Source organism: Chamaea fasciata, unplaced genomic scaffold (genome assembly GCF_029207755.1).
Source record: "Chamaea fasciata isolate MVZ Bird 193981 ecotype frontalis unplaced genomic scaffold, bChaFas1.0.hap1 SCAF_6, whole genome shotgun sequence".
NCBI classification, from domain to species: Eukaryota; Metazoa; Chordata; class Aves; order Passeriformes; family Sylviidae; genus Chamaea; species Chamaea fasciata.
The window spans coordinates 36,261,086-36,275,154 of record NW_027094091.1 but is presented as its reverse complement, the minus strand read 5'-3'; the positions used below and the strand labels follow the sequence as shown (position 1 = coordinate 36,275,154).

General features: G+C 42.9%; 1 protein-coding gene across 3 annotated transcripts in view; it reads left to right on the top strand.

Annotated features, from left to right (window-relative positions):
- Positions 1 to 10,321: 10,321 nt before the first annotated feature.
- The window catches only part of GALNT7 (polypeptide N-acetylgalactosaminyltransferase 7), a 70,981-nt gene continuing 67,233 nt past the window's right edge, over positions 10,322 to 14,069 (top strand). For all 3 annotated transcript variants that reach the window (XM_066185975.1, XM_066185976.1, XM_066185977.1), the window contains exon 1: positions 10,322 to 10,652. In XM_066185975.1, the coding sequence (XP_066042072.1) occupies positions 10,527 to 10,652 (126 nt within the window). In that variant the 5' untranslated portion in view covers positions 10,322 to 10,526. The remainder of the gene's footprint in view (positions 10,653 to 14,069) is intronic.

Here is a 14,069-nt window from a genome sequence, read left to right as displayed (position 1 = left end):
GTCAAAATGACAGGGTTTTTTTTTACCTATCTGCGTGTTCAAGACATTAAATGCAAGACAGCAGGATTTGGCACTTTCACTGCATTGGCTTTGGATTGCAATACACCTATTGTACTTTTGATGCAGATGCACTCATCCTACATCTCAGAAAATCTGCCTTTCTGCTTCTAATATGAGCTAAAACATAAGATGACTTCTCAAACACATGTGTTTAAGTATGTCAGTGACCCACAACTGCATATCTGGAGGGCAGGTAAATCTTAACTCAGGCAAGACTTATGACTGATACTGATGTAACTGTTTTTCTAGTGACATTAAAAGAAAAAAGTTTTGCTATATGGATTTTTTTAGTGTGTTAGTAATGAGCATTTATGAATAGCATTTCCTGCTTTAGTAATCAACTTGCATAGGAAAGGAAAATGAATGTATGACAAATCTGCATCTTATTTACATTTTTAATATTACATAATTCTGAAGGTATCAATAGAAGCATTTAAATGAAGGTTTTGACAACAATCCTGTAAATGCAGTCAAAATCCTTTGGATGTTTAACTAAAGGAGATCGCAAGGACATAATTTGAAGTGGAGGGTGGAATTAAAAAACATACCTCACCCACTGCAAAAATGCCTGGGCTGTTCTTTGCCTGTGTTTGAAAGTGCATATTAATAGATCTCCAATAACAGGTATTTCTTGTTCTGCAAGTAGTAAGTTGTCTTGTCATGTAGTACTTTATCATCAGGTATAAGAAAAAATCCACTGGCTTTTTGCATAGATGAATGCATGTTTACAGAGCATTGATTCCAAAAGTCAGGATACTTCACCCTCGGTATACAAATGTGGTACTGCTTGAGACAGCCAGCACCTTGCATAATTGTATATAAATTTTGCCTTGCTATTTAATGGTCTGTTTTTAGTGCTGTGATTCTGTGCTTCACTATCGTGATACACAGATGCAGTATATCCTTAATTCAGTCAGTTCTCTGGGTTATTTTTCAGCAGCTACCAGCTGCATATCCCCTGCTCCACAGTGTTGGCTTGGCTTGGTTTAAGCACCTCCAAGAGCTGTTACGTGTCCTTGCAAACTGTTTATGTAATTTTAGTAATGACCATGGCAGACTGCAGGCTGCAGCTTAAAGCACAAAAATACAATTTAGTTCCTTAACTTTTGCTGATCTCCAGTAGGTTTTTAGGTGGAATTTTTATTGGGTTTTTTAGATCTTTTGTCTTTTCTGACCTTAGTTTGATTAAGCACTTTGTATTCACATTTGGCTTAGGAAAAAAAAAAAACCATATGTGATTCTTTTGAATAGCAGCATCAAACTTGGAGATGAGAAGGCTGGTAAATTTCATCCTTAAAACAATTGGGAGTGAAATCTTGGCTCTGTTTAAATCTGGCAACATTCTAGTAATTTCAAGTGAAGCTATTCACCTTTACTAAATACTTTACATCCTAAGGGCTCTGTAAGTTGTTGCATAAACATTATGTAGTTAGACAATGAAAAAAACCCACTCCCATTTGCCTTTGGAAAAGGGAAAATCTTCACCTAAGGTAAAATCTTTGCTGCCAGGTTTCTGAGGGAGAAGCTGACAGAGGTAATCCAGCAGTGATGGAATATTCTGGGATTAATTAGACGTGCCCTAGATACACACGAGAGAGTATGAGAGTTGACCTAAATGTTAGGAGGAACAGTGCCTCTATCTCCAGCTTTCTTCTAATCAGCCCTGACACCAGCGACTTAGCAGGGCAAGTTTGGAGAAACTGTTTGGATACAAACCTGAAAGAGAGGCAAATTGTTACACTGATTTTCAGTCATATATAAGTCTGCTTATTTAAATCTAAAATGTTCTGAAGACATGTTTGCTTCCTGTGTCTCAGAAGTTAGTAAGAAGTCATCCACATTTTTCAAGAAGTTAGCCAACAGTCTACAAAAGTCCTGCTGTAAATCACCATGATGTAATTGAATATGAAGTTTTCCTATCATTTCTGCTTTGTCCCAAAGCACCATTTGCAGGGAAAAAGTGAAAACAATTAATTACACAGATGCTGTTCTCATTTTGAAATATATACAAATGTCAGAGTTGTTGATAGTAAATCAGGAACGAAATAAACTTCGCTTTGGCCTGAAGTTTACAGAAGCAGCTTTCATTACTCAAAGGATCAGTGAATGGGAATAAGAGTAAATCAGTGATTCTTCAGTTTAATTTGAAATAATGTTAACTGGATTAATCCTCTGCTCTATAAATATGCTTTTCAAGTTGAAGCAAGTGATTTTTTTAAAGGACAAAACTGGAAATCAACTTTTCCCTCTTATACTGTAAACTCTAACATTTAAACCTAAGGGATGTCCCTTATTTGATCAAACTACTCAGAACAAAGATTTAGTTAAGCCAGAGTGAAAATAGAAGTACAGTCTAGAGATCTGATTCTTGCTAATTGCACACACCTGGGAATTCAGAAAAGTTTTTAATTTGACTACTCAGCCAACTAGCTTTTAAATCATTGCAGTTTGTCATGGATTCACCCCAGCCAGCAGCCAAGCCCCACACAGCTGCTCACTCACTTCCCCACTAGTGGGATCAGGGAGACAATCAGAATGGTAAAAGCCAGAGAAGTCATGGACAAAATAATAAAAAGATAGTAACAGTTTGAGGGGGAAAGCAAAAGCCAAGCACACAAGCAGAGCCAAACAAGGAATGAATTCACTGCTTCCCATGGCAGGGCAATGCTCAGCCATCTCCAGGAGAGCAGGGAACCTATCTCATCTAATGGTGACTTTGGAAGGCAAACACCATCACTCCAAATGTACCTCCCTTTCTCCCTCTTCCCCCACTTTACATGCTGAGCATGATGTCACATGGTCTGGAATATCACTTTGGCCAGTTTGGATCACTTGTCCTGGCTGTGTCCCCTCCCAGCCTCCCATGCACCCCCAGTCTGGCAGTAGGAGAAGCAGAAAAGGCCTCGGCTCTGTGCACCCCCTGCTCAGCAATAACAAAAATATTTCCCCATTATCAGCCCTGTGTTCAGCACAAATCCAAAACACAGGCCCATGCCAGCCACTGAGAAGAAAATGAATTCTACCCAGCCAAAACCAGCACACTGGTATATATTAGAAAAAGGGGGGTGAGTGGCAGTGAGCTTGAGAGATCTGGAAACCTGAAATATTTGAAGATGGATGAGATTCTGCCATTATTACTCTTACTTGTCACGGGTGACTGAAAAGCAGTGGAGTTTGGCTTGCCAAGATGATAACTTTATTACAATTCTTCACTTTCATTTGAATGTCTTTTTGACACGTCAAATGCTTTTTTCTCTTAAGTTGGTTGGGTCTGCGGTTCTTTTGAGAGTAGGATTCGTTTGGGACTTTTTGTTTGTTTTGGTTTTGTTGGGGGTTTTTGTTTGTTTTTGTTGTTGTTGAGCTCTCAATTTGGGAAAAAGATGGAAAACATACTAAAAAAAATTGAAAGAATTATCTATATTGGTACCTGAGCTAAAGCTATAAAAGTTAGAAATCATTTAATTCATACCAAGTAGGGATATCTGTCTGTAGCGTTAGACCTGAGAACAGGGAAAAACTGCCACAGAATTCTGCATCTACTTGGTGTACTAAAGCCCTTCTGAAATCTATTTCATTATGATTATATTTGGTAGAAGACTCGAATGTGTGCAGTGTTATGATACAACAGCTGCTATTGCCTGCAATTCCCACAAAACATGCCTTTTATAACGGAGTCATTTCATTGAATTACTAACCAATCCAACTTGGTGTCAGACGATACACAATAGAAATAATCTACTGTTTGAGAATTTCTCTCCAAATGGCAGCTTACTAAGAAAAGAGGCTGCTCAGCATGGTGGTGTTTGTTTCCAACCACCAATAACATCGAACTCTACAGTTTATAAAATCTGCAAAGAATTAAGAAAGTTCAGAGCTGCCTAGCAATGCTTTTGTGATTCACTGCTACTAAGACCTTTAACTTCCAGTTACCAATTGGTGATATATACCACAAACTTTATAGGGCTAACAGCAGTAGTCTTGCTATCATTCTCTGTTGCAAACAGCATTCCCATTCCTCAGGACCCCAGTTTGAAAATCAGAGTCTGGCAGAACTCTGCAATGTTATTCAGTGTATAAATCTGTCTACTGGACTGGTCTTTTCCAGTAATTATTCATGGACCTTTTATGAATTTATGTAAAATAAGGCAGGGCACTCTTTCCGAAACAGTGGCTAAGCTAAGGAACAGAATACATATCCTGGTTTTAGCATCTAGTAACTGTTGTACATCCACACTTTTCCATATAACCAATTTTGAGTGTCTTTTTTTATTTGTCTGTGAAACTTCATTAGGCTTTATCTTGTGCACATTTGACATGTTGGTTTTATTTAACTTTTCTAATGCTTTACAAATGCTTCATATTTTCAGCAGTTAGGTTTTGTTTAATTTTGAACAACATGGCAGAATATATCCTGAAAAAAAATTGTGTCAAACTTACTGAAAGTTATAGCTGATAAATGATACAGAATTGATAATATTCAAGTCGCCAGTTATTTGCTAAACTGTCAACAGTTTATCACTAAATAACAAAATTCCTAAGAAGTACAAAAATCTAATTAATTTACAGTTGTAAAATTTTCCATTTTTTCTCCCAAAGGCACTGTGGTTCTTGTTTAGACTGACAATTTCTTCAAATTAACTCCACTAATTTACTATACTTGAAAAGTCTTTTAGAAAAATAATTCAGCATCTGAAATTGTGGGTGTTTACAACATTAATTTTTTCAGCATAACAGAAATTGCAGCAACCTATTTCAATTTTCTCTGCCCTAGATTCAGGAAATGATGCAAGTTAATTTCTGTTTGAAATGCTCAGAAATTTGGCACCTTGGAAAAAGAAATTTTCCAGACCTGAGACTAGTCTGAGTATATGACTACTTTTGTCTGGCTCAAAATACTGGTGAGAGTTTCTTTGAAAAGTAATTTAAAATATCTACTTTACTTTTTAAATGGCAAAACCATGCTCAGAATCATTCCAATTCTTCTCATACTTAAATGAAATGCCCACGTAACAGGCCATCCCATCCACTATTTTAATGAGATCTAAATCTGTCAAGGATTGTCAACACTCATCAGTGTGGGTATTTTGAGGACTTGTAGGTGCAAAAGAAGTTAATTTTTTTATACAAAAGCAGTATTAATAATACAACATAGTTCATAAATATTGACTGATACTCATCAGAAAGGGCAGCTGGAAAAAAAGTCATTTTACATTCCAATCTTCAGGACATTGGTAGAATCCAGACCAGTACGAAATAATGAGCTTTCTTACTGTTGCTGTGTGGGAAAAGAGAAGAGGAGCTAGAGGTGATACTGCAGGAATAAAACAGACTAAGTAGGCATGACAGGAGTATGGGGGCTAAATGTAATGACAGGAACTTCATAACACATTCTTCATAAAAGTGACAGGAAAAGCAAAGGAGGCGAACAGCACTCTGCCAAAAGCATCTTTTCAAATGCTGAAATACTGAAGGATAAATTTTGATAGGGCATGCATGGCTAAACTTCTGGCTTAAAAAAAAAAAGAAGGATAATTGAGAATTACAGGAAGAATCGTACTAAAGACTGGAGATCAAGAACACAAAACAGTGAAGATTTAGCAATCATAGTCCAAGTTGCAAAAGCATATATTAAGTACTCCCTAGAGGCACTTATTTGATTAAAGTACTTTTAAAACAATCTCAGAAATTAAGAAGAATTTAAAATCCTGTACGTCAGTTCCTTTTTGTCGGCACTGAGGTTAAATATACACACATTGTAAATATTTCGGGCATAACTTTATATTCATCATAATGTATGCCAAACTGTGTCCTTTGGATTTTTCCTAGCAGTGACCACCTCATTAATCCAGCATCTCTCTTCAAATCTTCCAGTGCTGGGGATGGTGTCAGAAGAAAGTATGAGCTTAACATAAAGTAAGGGAGATCTAACCAGGCATCTTCAGCCACACACTGAGTTCCTGCTGTCTCAGATGAAAACTAGGGAAGGTGTGTCTCGGATTCCATCAGGACACCCCAGGACTCCCAATATGCAGTACTAATAAATCTGTTGCAGGGCTAAGGTACTGCATGAGCTTTCCGTAAGCATCAGTGGCCAGCTTGCCTTAGATCCAAAGTAACAGTGCAGGAAACAGCAAAGGCTTTGTTCAGAGATGACCATCTAAATGCAAGGTCAGGATGGGAAAAGAGATTACATGGAGCTGGAAGGCTTCACTGGAGCCAAGGTGTTGCTTGTGTTGAGAGTATTCTGTTTAGGAAGGCAAATTACTTTCTGCCAGCTGGCATTTTCCAACACTTTCTTTAATCAAAGCATGACCAAGTTTGCTGTTACATGAAGCCTAGCGCATACTGTGTAGGGAAATACTGCACTTAAAGAAGTGCTGGTAGTTATATCTGGAAACATCTAAGGAAAGTGTAACTATTTCAGGTCTAGAATCCATTAGTCATGGTTTAACCCCAGCTGGCAACTAAGCACCACATGACCTCTCATACACTCACTCCCTGCAGGATGTGGGTGAAAACTGGAAGGGTAAATGTGGGAAAACTTTTGGGTTGAGATAAAGACATTTAAATAAGTAAAGGAAAATCCATGCACACAAGCAAAGCAAAAAAGGAACTCATTTACCCATTCCTATGGGCAGGCAGGTGTTCAGCCATCTCCAGAAAAACTGGGCTCCATCATGCCTAATGGTGACTTGGGAAGACAAACAATATCACTCCAAATGTTCCCTTCCCTTCCTCCTTTTTCTCCCAGCTTTATATACTGAGCATGATGCCATATGGTCTGGAATATCCCTTTGGTCAGTGGGGGACAGCTGTCCCAACTGTGTCCTCTCCCAGTTCCTTCTGTACCCCCAGCCTCCTGTGTGGCAGGATGGGGTGAGGAGGACAAAAGGCCAAAACCAGCACACCATTGCTAATTTCAAAAATTTAGTTTCAAACCTATTTACATGACAAAACAACCCAGTTGTGTTTTGTGCTCTCTGCACTAAGTAGAAAGAAAAGAATTTGGTCTCTGAACTGCATATTTTACAAAAATTGTCTATGTGTTGACGAAAGAAAACCCTCAAATGAGCAAAATGTGAGGTTTTATGTAGAGTGAACCCTTTACAGCAGCTTGTTGTATTATGGAACTTTGTAACACATGACTTTCACCTTGAAAGGTACAAAAGTCTGTAGGCATTTCCTTTCAGACATTGTGTTCTGAACAAGCACAGTGTTTTTCTGTGGCCATATATTCAGGACAAGAATTAAAGGGTAGATCCACATCCAGATTCTTCTCCCAGGCGAGCAACAGCATGAGGTTTTGATATTTGGTTAGTGACCCTGCTCTAGACACAATCCCCCAAATCCCCAGCAATAACGCAACTGCATGGCTTAGGGGATTGGTAATCGGATACCTCACCTCCAGGTCATCATAGGTCTCTGGTTCAAGAGCAACATGGCTTTGTAATGACTTAAATGCCAATGCATATTTATTTGGAGTCATACATGGAGAAGTGAACACATGAGTTCTGTGTGACAAGCAGTAGATGTCCACATACAAACATTGTGACAGTTGCCAGCCTGTTTGAAACATTTGTATGACTGAATATCAGTCTAACAGAGATTGATTAATTCCCTAATAACAGAATTGTGTTTTGTTTTAATACTGCCTGTATAGTAAAAGCATCATGGTTTATATATGTATATTTATATATTTATATACTGTGTATTTCTTTTACTTTTATATTTACTTATATTTTTATATATAAATTTATATTTACTTACATTTTGTAACTGAATGAGAGTGAAGCCTATGTTTAACCCTCCCTCTTTTTCTCTCCAGGTTGTAAAAGACTTGGAAAAGTGGTTTTGAATATTACTGGAGGCAATCCAAAGCCAAATTTAATTTGAATTTTCTGTCTTAGCTGATACAAATTCAACAAGAGTGAAAATATATTCTGTAGGTCTTCTTAGGCACTTTACTACATAGGAGGAACTCTAAGTTCAGAATTTGAAACTTCAGCACATCCTTAACGAGGATACAACTGAAATAAAACTACTTCCAAGGTCAGTATTAACCTAATACTTCTGGAGTCAGACTTCATGGCCTGTGCGTGAGAAGAAAAAAGGTAGATGATGCTCGCTGTTGAGGAATCAGGGCAGGCAGGTCTAATGGTCAAACAGAAACACGACGCCTTCTCCAGTCTGCTGTCAGTGGTGGTTCCGGCAGAGAGAGGGGCTGGCTGGCATGAACACCCTGTCCACTGGCCCGTACTGCCTCCCAGTGGGCATCAGCTACTTCTCTTTCGGGAAAAAAACCCAGGGCGGGTTAAAATTCCTGGTACAGAAGCCATTGTCCTCGGTTAGCTAATGGGGGAGTTCAGTGACAGCGAGGCTCCGGGTATCTAAAACCAAAACAACAAAGCTCTTGATCATCTTCCAAGGGTGTAGCTCTCTGTGTAATCACGGATGCATGGTTTACCTTTGCCTATGGCTTCGTGCAGAACACACATCTCCATATGAAAAAAATCCACAGATCTAAATCCGGAAATCCGGTAATCCGGTTTCGGCAGGCAACCTTACAAAAGTGAGTTCTCGTCATATCAACTCGCATGCAGAGGGCTCTGTCCCCACCACTCTCAGCTCTGAGGAGCAGCAGCAGAGCAGTATCACATCCCATGGCTGTACCCTCCATGCAGTGCTATAAGTAACTTCTTTTTTCTTCTCACTTTTCTTGAGTGTGCTGATAGCAACAGCACAGGACATTAAAAAGGGAGAATGAATGATGAAGAATGAAACAACAAAAAAAAAAAAAAAAAAAGAAGACTGAAACTACATAAGGAAAAACCACGGTTTGCTGCAGTAAGGTCTCCACTAAGGAGTGAACGAAGAGTTGGGGAGATGCTTTTATACTTACTTGACAGACTACCGACCTTCACAGTTTACAGCCCCAACCTGCCTTTTCTTTCTGGGCTCAGCAAGCCAGGGGATCTGTTCAGAGCTGGGCACCTCAACTCTGTTTCCCATCCAAAAAAGCCCTAACAGTCCCTCTGAGCCCTGTGTAGATGTTACCTACCTGAAAACAGTCACCTAAATCTTTATGTTGGGATATTTGTGTGGTTGCTGCAACTGCAGACACGGAGGGGGCTTTGGCAAGTACAGTCCCATGCTTCTGTGGAAGTCACAAGGCTGTGCAAACACTTGTAAGGATTAGAGCTGTTGCTCATGCCTTAAACACTGCATCTGTCTACATCTCATACCTTGATCTTACAGAATGGAGAAGAAAAAAAAAAAGACATCAGGCAGTGCTATAGCACAAGTTATACGAATAAATAAAGACTTCTGTGTCTAGGTGTGTCTAGCTACAAAGGTCACTTAGGTGTGGGCGTTTTTTTCCTTCAGAGTTATCCTGTTCAAGGTGTAATATCCTGTTTTGTTTCTGCAGTCCTTATCCTTAAAAGTTAATATTCAAAATCTATGGATTTGATACCCTCCCAGCGCACATAAGAAATAGAACAGAAAACCATTGGAGCAACGGGATAGAACTGAATACACAGAAAAGATAAAAGTAGTATTACATTGGAAGTACTGTTTTTGCATCACTCTGGTTTTTGGGAGAGCTAACATTATCAGGTTTCTGTGTGTGTGTGTGTGCACGTGTGACATTGCTTCAAACGAGGAAATAGGATGCTTAACTTTTAGTGCAGAAAATTAGTAACAAAATAACACGCAAGCTGTGGGGCTGATAGCATCTCTGTAATCTTGTACTTAATCTGCTATCCCCAAGAAAAATCTGCTTCCTTTCCAGTTCTACTCTGCCCAGGCTGCACACGAGAATTAATGGGCCTGCGTTAACCTACGCCTGTATGACAACCCCTGAAGTTAAACGTTTGCACCTTAAGTTTTACAAATCGGTGCCTAAGCAGCGCTGCCCACCCAACGGGGAAATCCCAAACCCCACTGGAGGTGTCCTACTGCTCCCCCCGTTCCCCGGAGGGGTGCGGGCGCGGCTGGCCGCGGTCCGGGCGGGAGCAGGTGCACGGGAGCGCACGCCCGGCGCTCTGCCGGGGCGGGGGCAGGAGCGAGCGGCGGCCCGGGGCGAGGCGCTCCCGCCCCGGTGCGGGGCGGCCACGTGGAACCGCGGCTCCCGCGGCGGCCACTTCCTGCTCCGCATCACCCCGGCCGCTGCGCCCGGCGGGGAGGCAAGCGCGCAGCCCGCAGCTTACCGGGGCGGCGCGGGGGAGGGAGAATAAAAGAGGGAGGAGGAAGAGGGGGGGAAAAAAAAAAAAAAAGTTTGTACGTGCGGCGGCGGCTAGAGGACAGCCTCCGCAGGCGAGCGGCTGCCGGAGAGCAGCGGCGGCCGGGGGAGGCGGGGGAGCGGCGGCGGGGCCGCGCCGTGCGGTGCCGCGGGGGGCGGAAGGCGGCCGGTGCGCGGGGCCGGGCGCTGCGTGCGCGGCGGCGGGAGGCAGAGGGCGGGCAGGAGGATGCGGCTGAAGCTGGGCTTCCTGCTGCGCGCCGTGCTGCTGGCGGGCAGCTTCTTGGGGCTGCTGCTGCTCTGGTCCTCGCTGTCGCCCCGCGCCGAGGAGCCGGATCTCCCGGGACGGACGCGGGTGAGTGCGCGGCCGCGCCGGGCGCCGGGGCGGGCGCGACGGAGCGGGTGGCGGGGCCGCCGCCCGGGATGTGACCGGCGGCGGCTGCGGGCGGGCGGGCTGGGGGCGGCTGCCCGGGCTGCGGCCTGCGGAGCCTTGCAGGCCCGAGAGGGGAGTGCGGAGCGGCGGGGCCGGCCCCATCCGGCCCCCGGAGCCGGCGTCCCTACCCGGGCGGCGGCGCGCCCTGGGGCTGCCCGCGGCGGGGCCCGGGGGCGCCGGGTTCCGAGGGGGCCCGGGCGGCGGATGCCGGCCGAGGTCCGGTCCGGGTCTGCGCCCCCCACCCGGCTCGGGGCCGCCGCAGCCCCCCCCGCCCGCCGGGAGCGCGCCGCCGGTGTCCGCCGCGGTGGTGCGGGCAGCGTCCCGCCGGGGGCCTTCCCTCCCCGGGACCTCCCCGCCGCCGGTGCCACGGGCACCCGAAACGCGTGGGATCGTCTTCCCTTTGGGGCTTTTCCATCCCTAAATAACCGCGCCGGTGTCCCCTGCGTAAGTGTCCTGCAAAGGACCGCTAGAGCTTCAACAAAGGGTGCAGGTGTTCCCTCGCCAACTCACCTAGCTGCCGTGGATCGGCTTCCCGACGCTTTAGTAACCAAAGGGCAGGTTTGGCCACGGAGAAGCAGCAGATCAGGTAATTTAAGAGCAGCGCACGGAAAGCCAAGAGGCGCTGGATTTACCCAGCTGGTGGTGCAGGTCTCCTACGCCGAAATGGTGGGAGCGCAGGTGATAGCCGAGGTGGGCAGCGCTTCAACTGGTTTCCAGAAATGCTTCAGGAGGTCAGGCGAACAAATCTGCAGTGTGAGTCTTGCCATGGCCTTGTATTAGTCAGGTGAAAGTAATCTGACCCTTTGACACCAGGGTCTTAGAAGGAGTCAAAGTAATTCTTCTGTTTTCACCAGATGTTTTAGAGCTCAGGAACATAACTGGACTTAAGGGGATCTCCTTGAACTAAGATTAGCCAAGATTAAAATAATCTTGGTAAAGTCATAAAGTTTTCCAGTGATTATCTTAAAAAGGGATCTCTTATTATGTGTTCACTAATGATCTTGGACCTCTCTAGTGGTCTGTTTTGGACAATTGTGTAAGGCAAGTGAGTTGACAGAACTCTTGTTTTTGAAAACGGGAAATGACTTTGGACTCCTTCAGCAGATGCTCTGTCTCCTGAATCTGTTACAGTTTGCTGTATCTTGGCAGTTACTGCTGAGATAATAGGCCATAGCGGGTTTTTTTGAAGATAAGCAGTTTATTAAGTGGTGAAGTTACTGTAATCTGTTCTCCTAGACACACCGTGGGATTTTCTGTGTGGGGAAAAATCTTCAGGAATTTATTTGTAAACCTCTGAAGAAAATATCAGGCGGTAGACATTTTGCATCAAAACCGGTCAAAGTACTTTTCCTGCTCAGGAAAGGACTGTGAGCAGGTATTCAAAGTGACAATCTTGGGGGAAAAAATTGTGGTTGTATTGGTGTGTAGGGCAGTGATGATCTTCAGATTATTATTATTATTCTGGGGCTGACCACTGAAGTATTGTCCCCAGTGTGTATGTGCTGTATCAACTTCCTCAGGTGCTGTAATGCATCATGCTGTCCATTGTCATGAGCCTAAAGGCTTTTGCTTGGAGGCTTTTGCACTGAACCCTTGTATCTACTTCTATTCATATGTGAGCTCTAATTCAGAAGTCCTTTTTATCTGGTTTGTGTACCAGTAAAGGAATTGCAAGAGTTTTTACAGTCCTGCCCCGGATAAAGCAGCATTCTGTCTTGATTACCTGGTCTTGACCTGAGGAGGAAGTATCCATGACAGCCATCTCAGGAAATAATTCAGTCTTTGCTGAGAGCAAATACAATTATATTAAGTAAACACTGTCAAAGATGAAATCTAAACAGAATATCTGATTCATTAGCTGCATCAGCTGTTTTCTTGCCACTGTGATACATATACGAGAGTAACACATGCTGCTTCATCATTTTCTGAGAAACATTACTGTTATTACGAAATTCATGTATAGGGTTGGAGTGCTATCTGCTTCCGAAGCTGCTCAGGTAAGGGATATGAGTTAAACAATAATGATTGTGTTTTCCTACTAGCTGTGCTCTGGCACATTACTGGGAAGCTGTCAGAGCCCAGGAATATGTCCAGAGGTTAGGATCTGCATACCCTGCTTTGTGTGAGGAGAGGCAGAGCTGACCCCCTGAGCTGAACTTGTATCTTGGAGCGTGCTCCCTGCAACACCTGGGAACAGCGTGTGCCTTTGTACAGCTTCAGCATAAGGGAGGTAGGAGTTTAGTCATAACTGCTTCTCCGAAATGCAGTGGTGTGCTCTTTGTTCAGTCATAGAAATGTGCGTGTTTGCTGTTATCAGTTGCCCAAAAGTTTGTTAAGCTAAACATGACAGATAAATCTTCCTCCCGTACAACACCCTCCTGCCTTTTCTTGCGCTAAAAGCTCTAACCAACAAATATGAAATTCCTTGTCAGACAGTACCAGCTCAAAATAGAATTTAGCTTTTTAAGCTAACTTCAGGCACTACCCTTTTTCTCTCTGCATTGTAACCCTGGGCACTTTTTAATAACACCAAACCATTAAAATGCAAAGATGAAAAGATTTGCTGTGTTGTTCTTTTTTATGTTTATAGCCTTCAATGTTTTCCTGCTCACAGCAGCAGACAATAGGTAATCCAGAAGATCTTTTAGTGTTATAAATAAATACCATTAAAATATTATTTCAAATACTGTGGTTTTTTGGGGTTTTTTACTGATTTAAAAGACTTCAGAGGTCTTTTGGAAAGTAAAAATGATTAATGTACAGAGAGTTTTGAAAACAAAAATGAAAGTGAAGAAGTGTCTGTTTAGGAAGGAAATGGGAACCAAGTGGTAATAACAGTAATTCAGATAGCTGGAGATAACGCCTTTCTTTCCAATAGAAGGCTCTCACTGACGTGTATGCAGAATTTGGGAGGACAGAACTGTTCCCTGGGTAACCTCACTTGGAACTTCCTCCAGAAATCCATTTGAGGAAAAAGTGCTTGTGGGATTTGGAGTGAGAGATTAAGTATTCATTTGCATTATCAGAAATTTCTAAAAGACAATAAACTAACTCTGATCCTTAAGAACTTTCAGTTTCCAATCTAAATCAAATCGAAACAATGAGAATATATTAAGGTCTGTTCTCAGAGTCTTAAGTGCGTGTCTGCTTTTGTGTTAGTAAGGATACCTGCTACCTGAGAGTAAGGATTGCAGGGCTACCTAATATTTAGGCAGGGACTCTGTTTATGGCTGTGAGAAAAAATTAGGTGGGGTCATTGATTTGATTACCATGTTGTCTTTTGGATCCTTTCTGATACCTTCTGGTTTTCTGGATCAAGGGGTTCCAATTCTGGGGCCA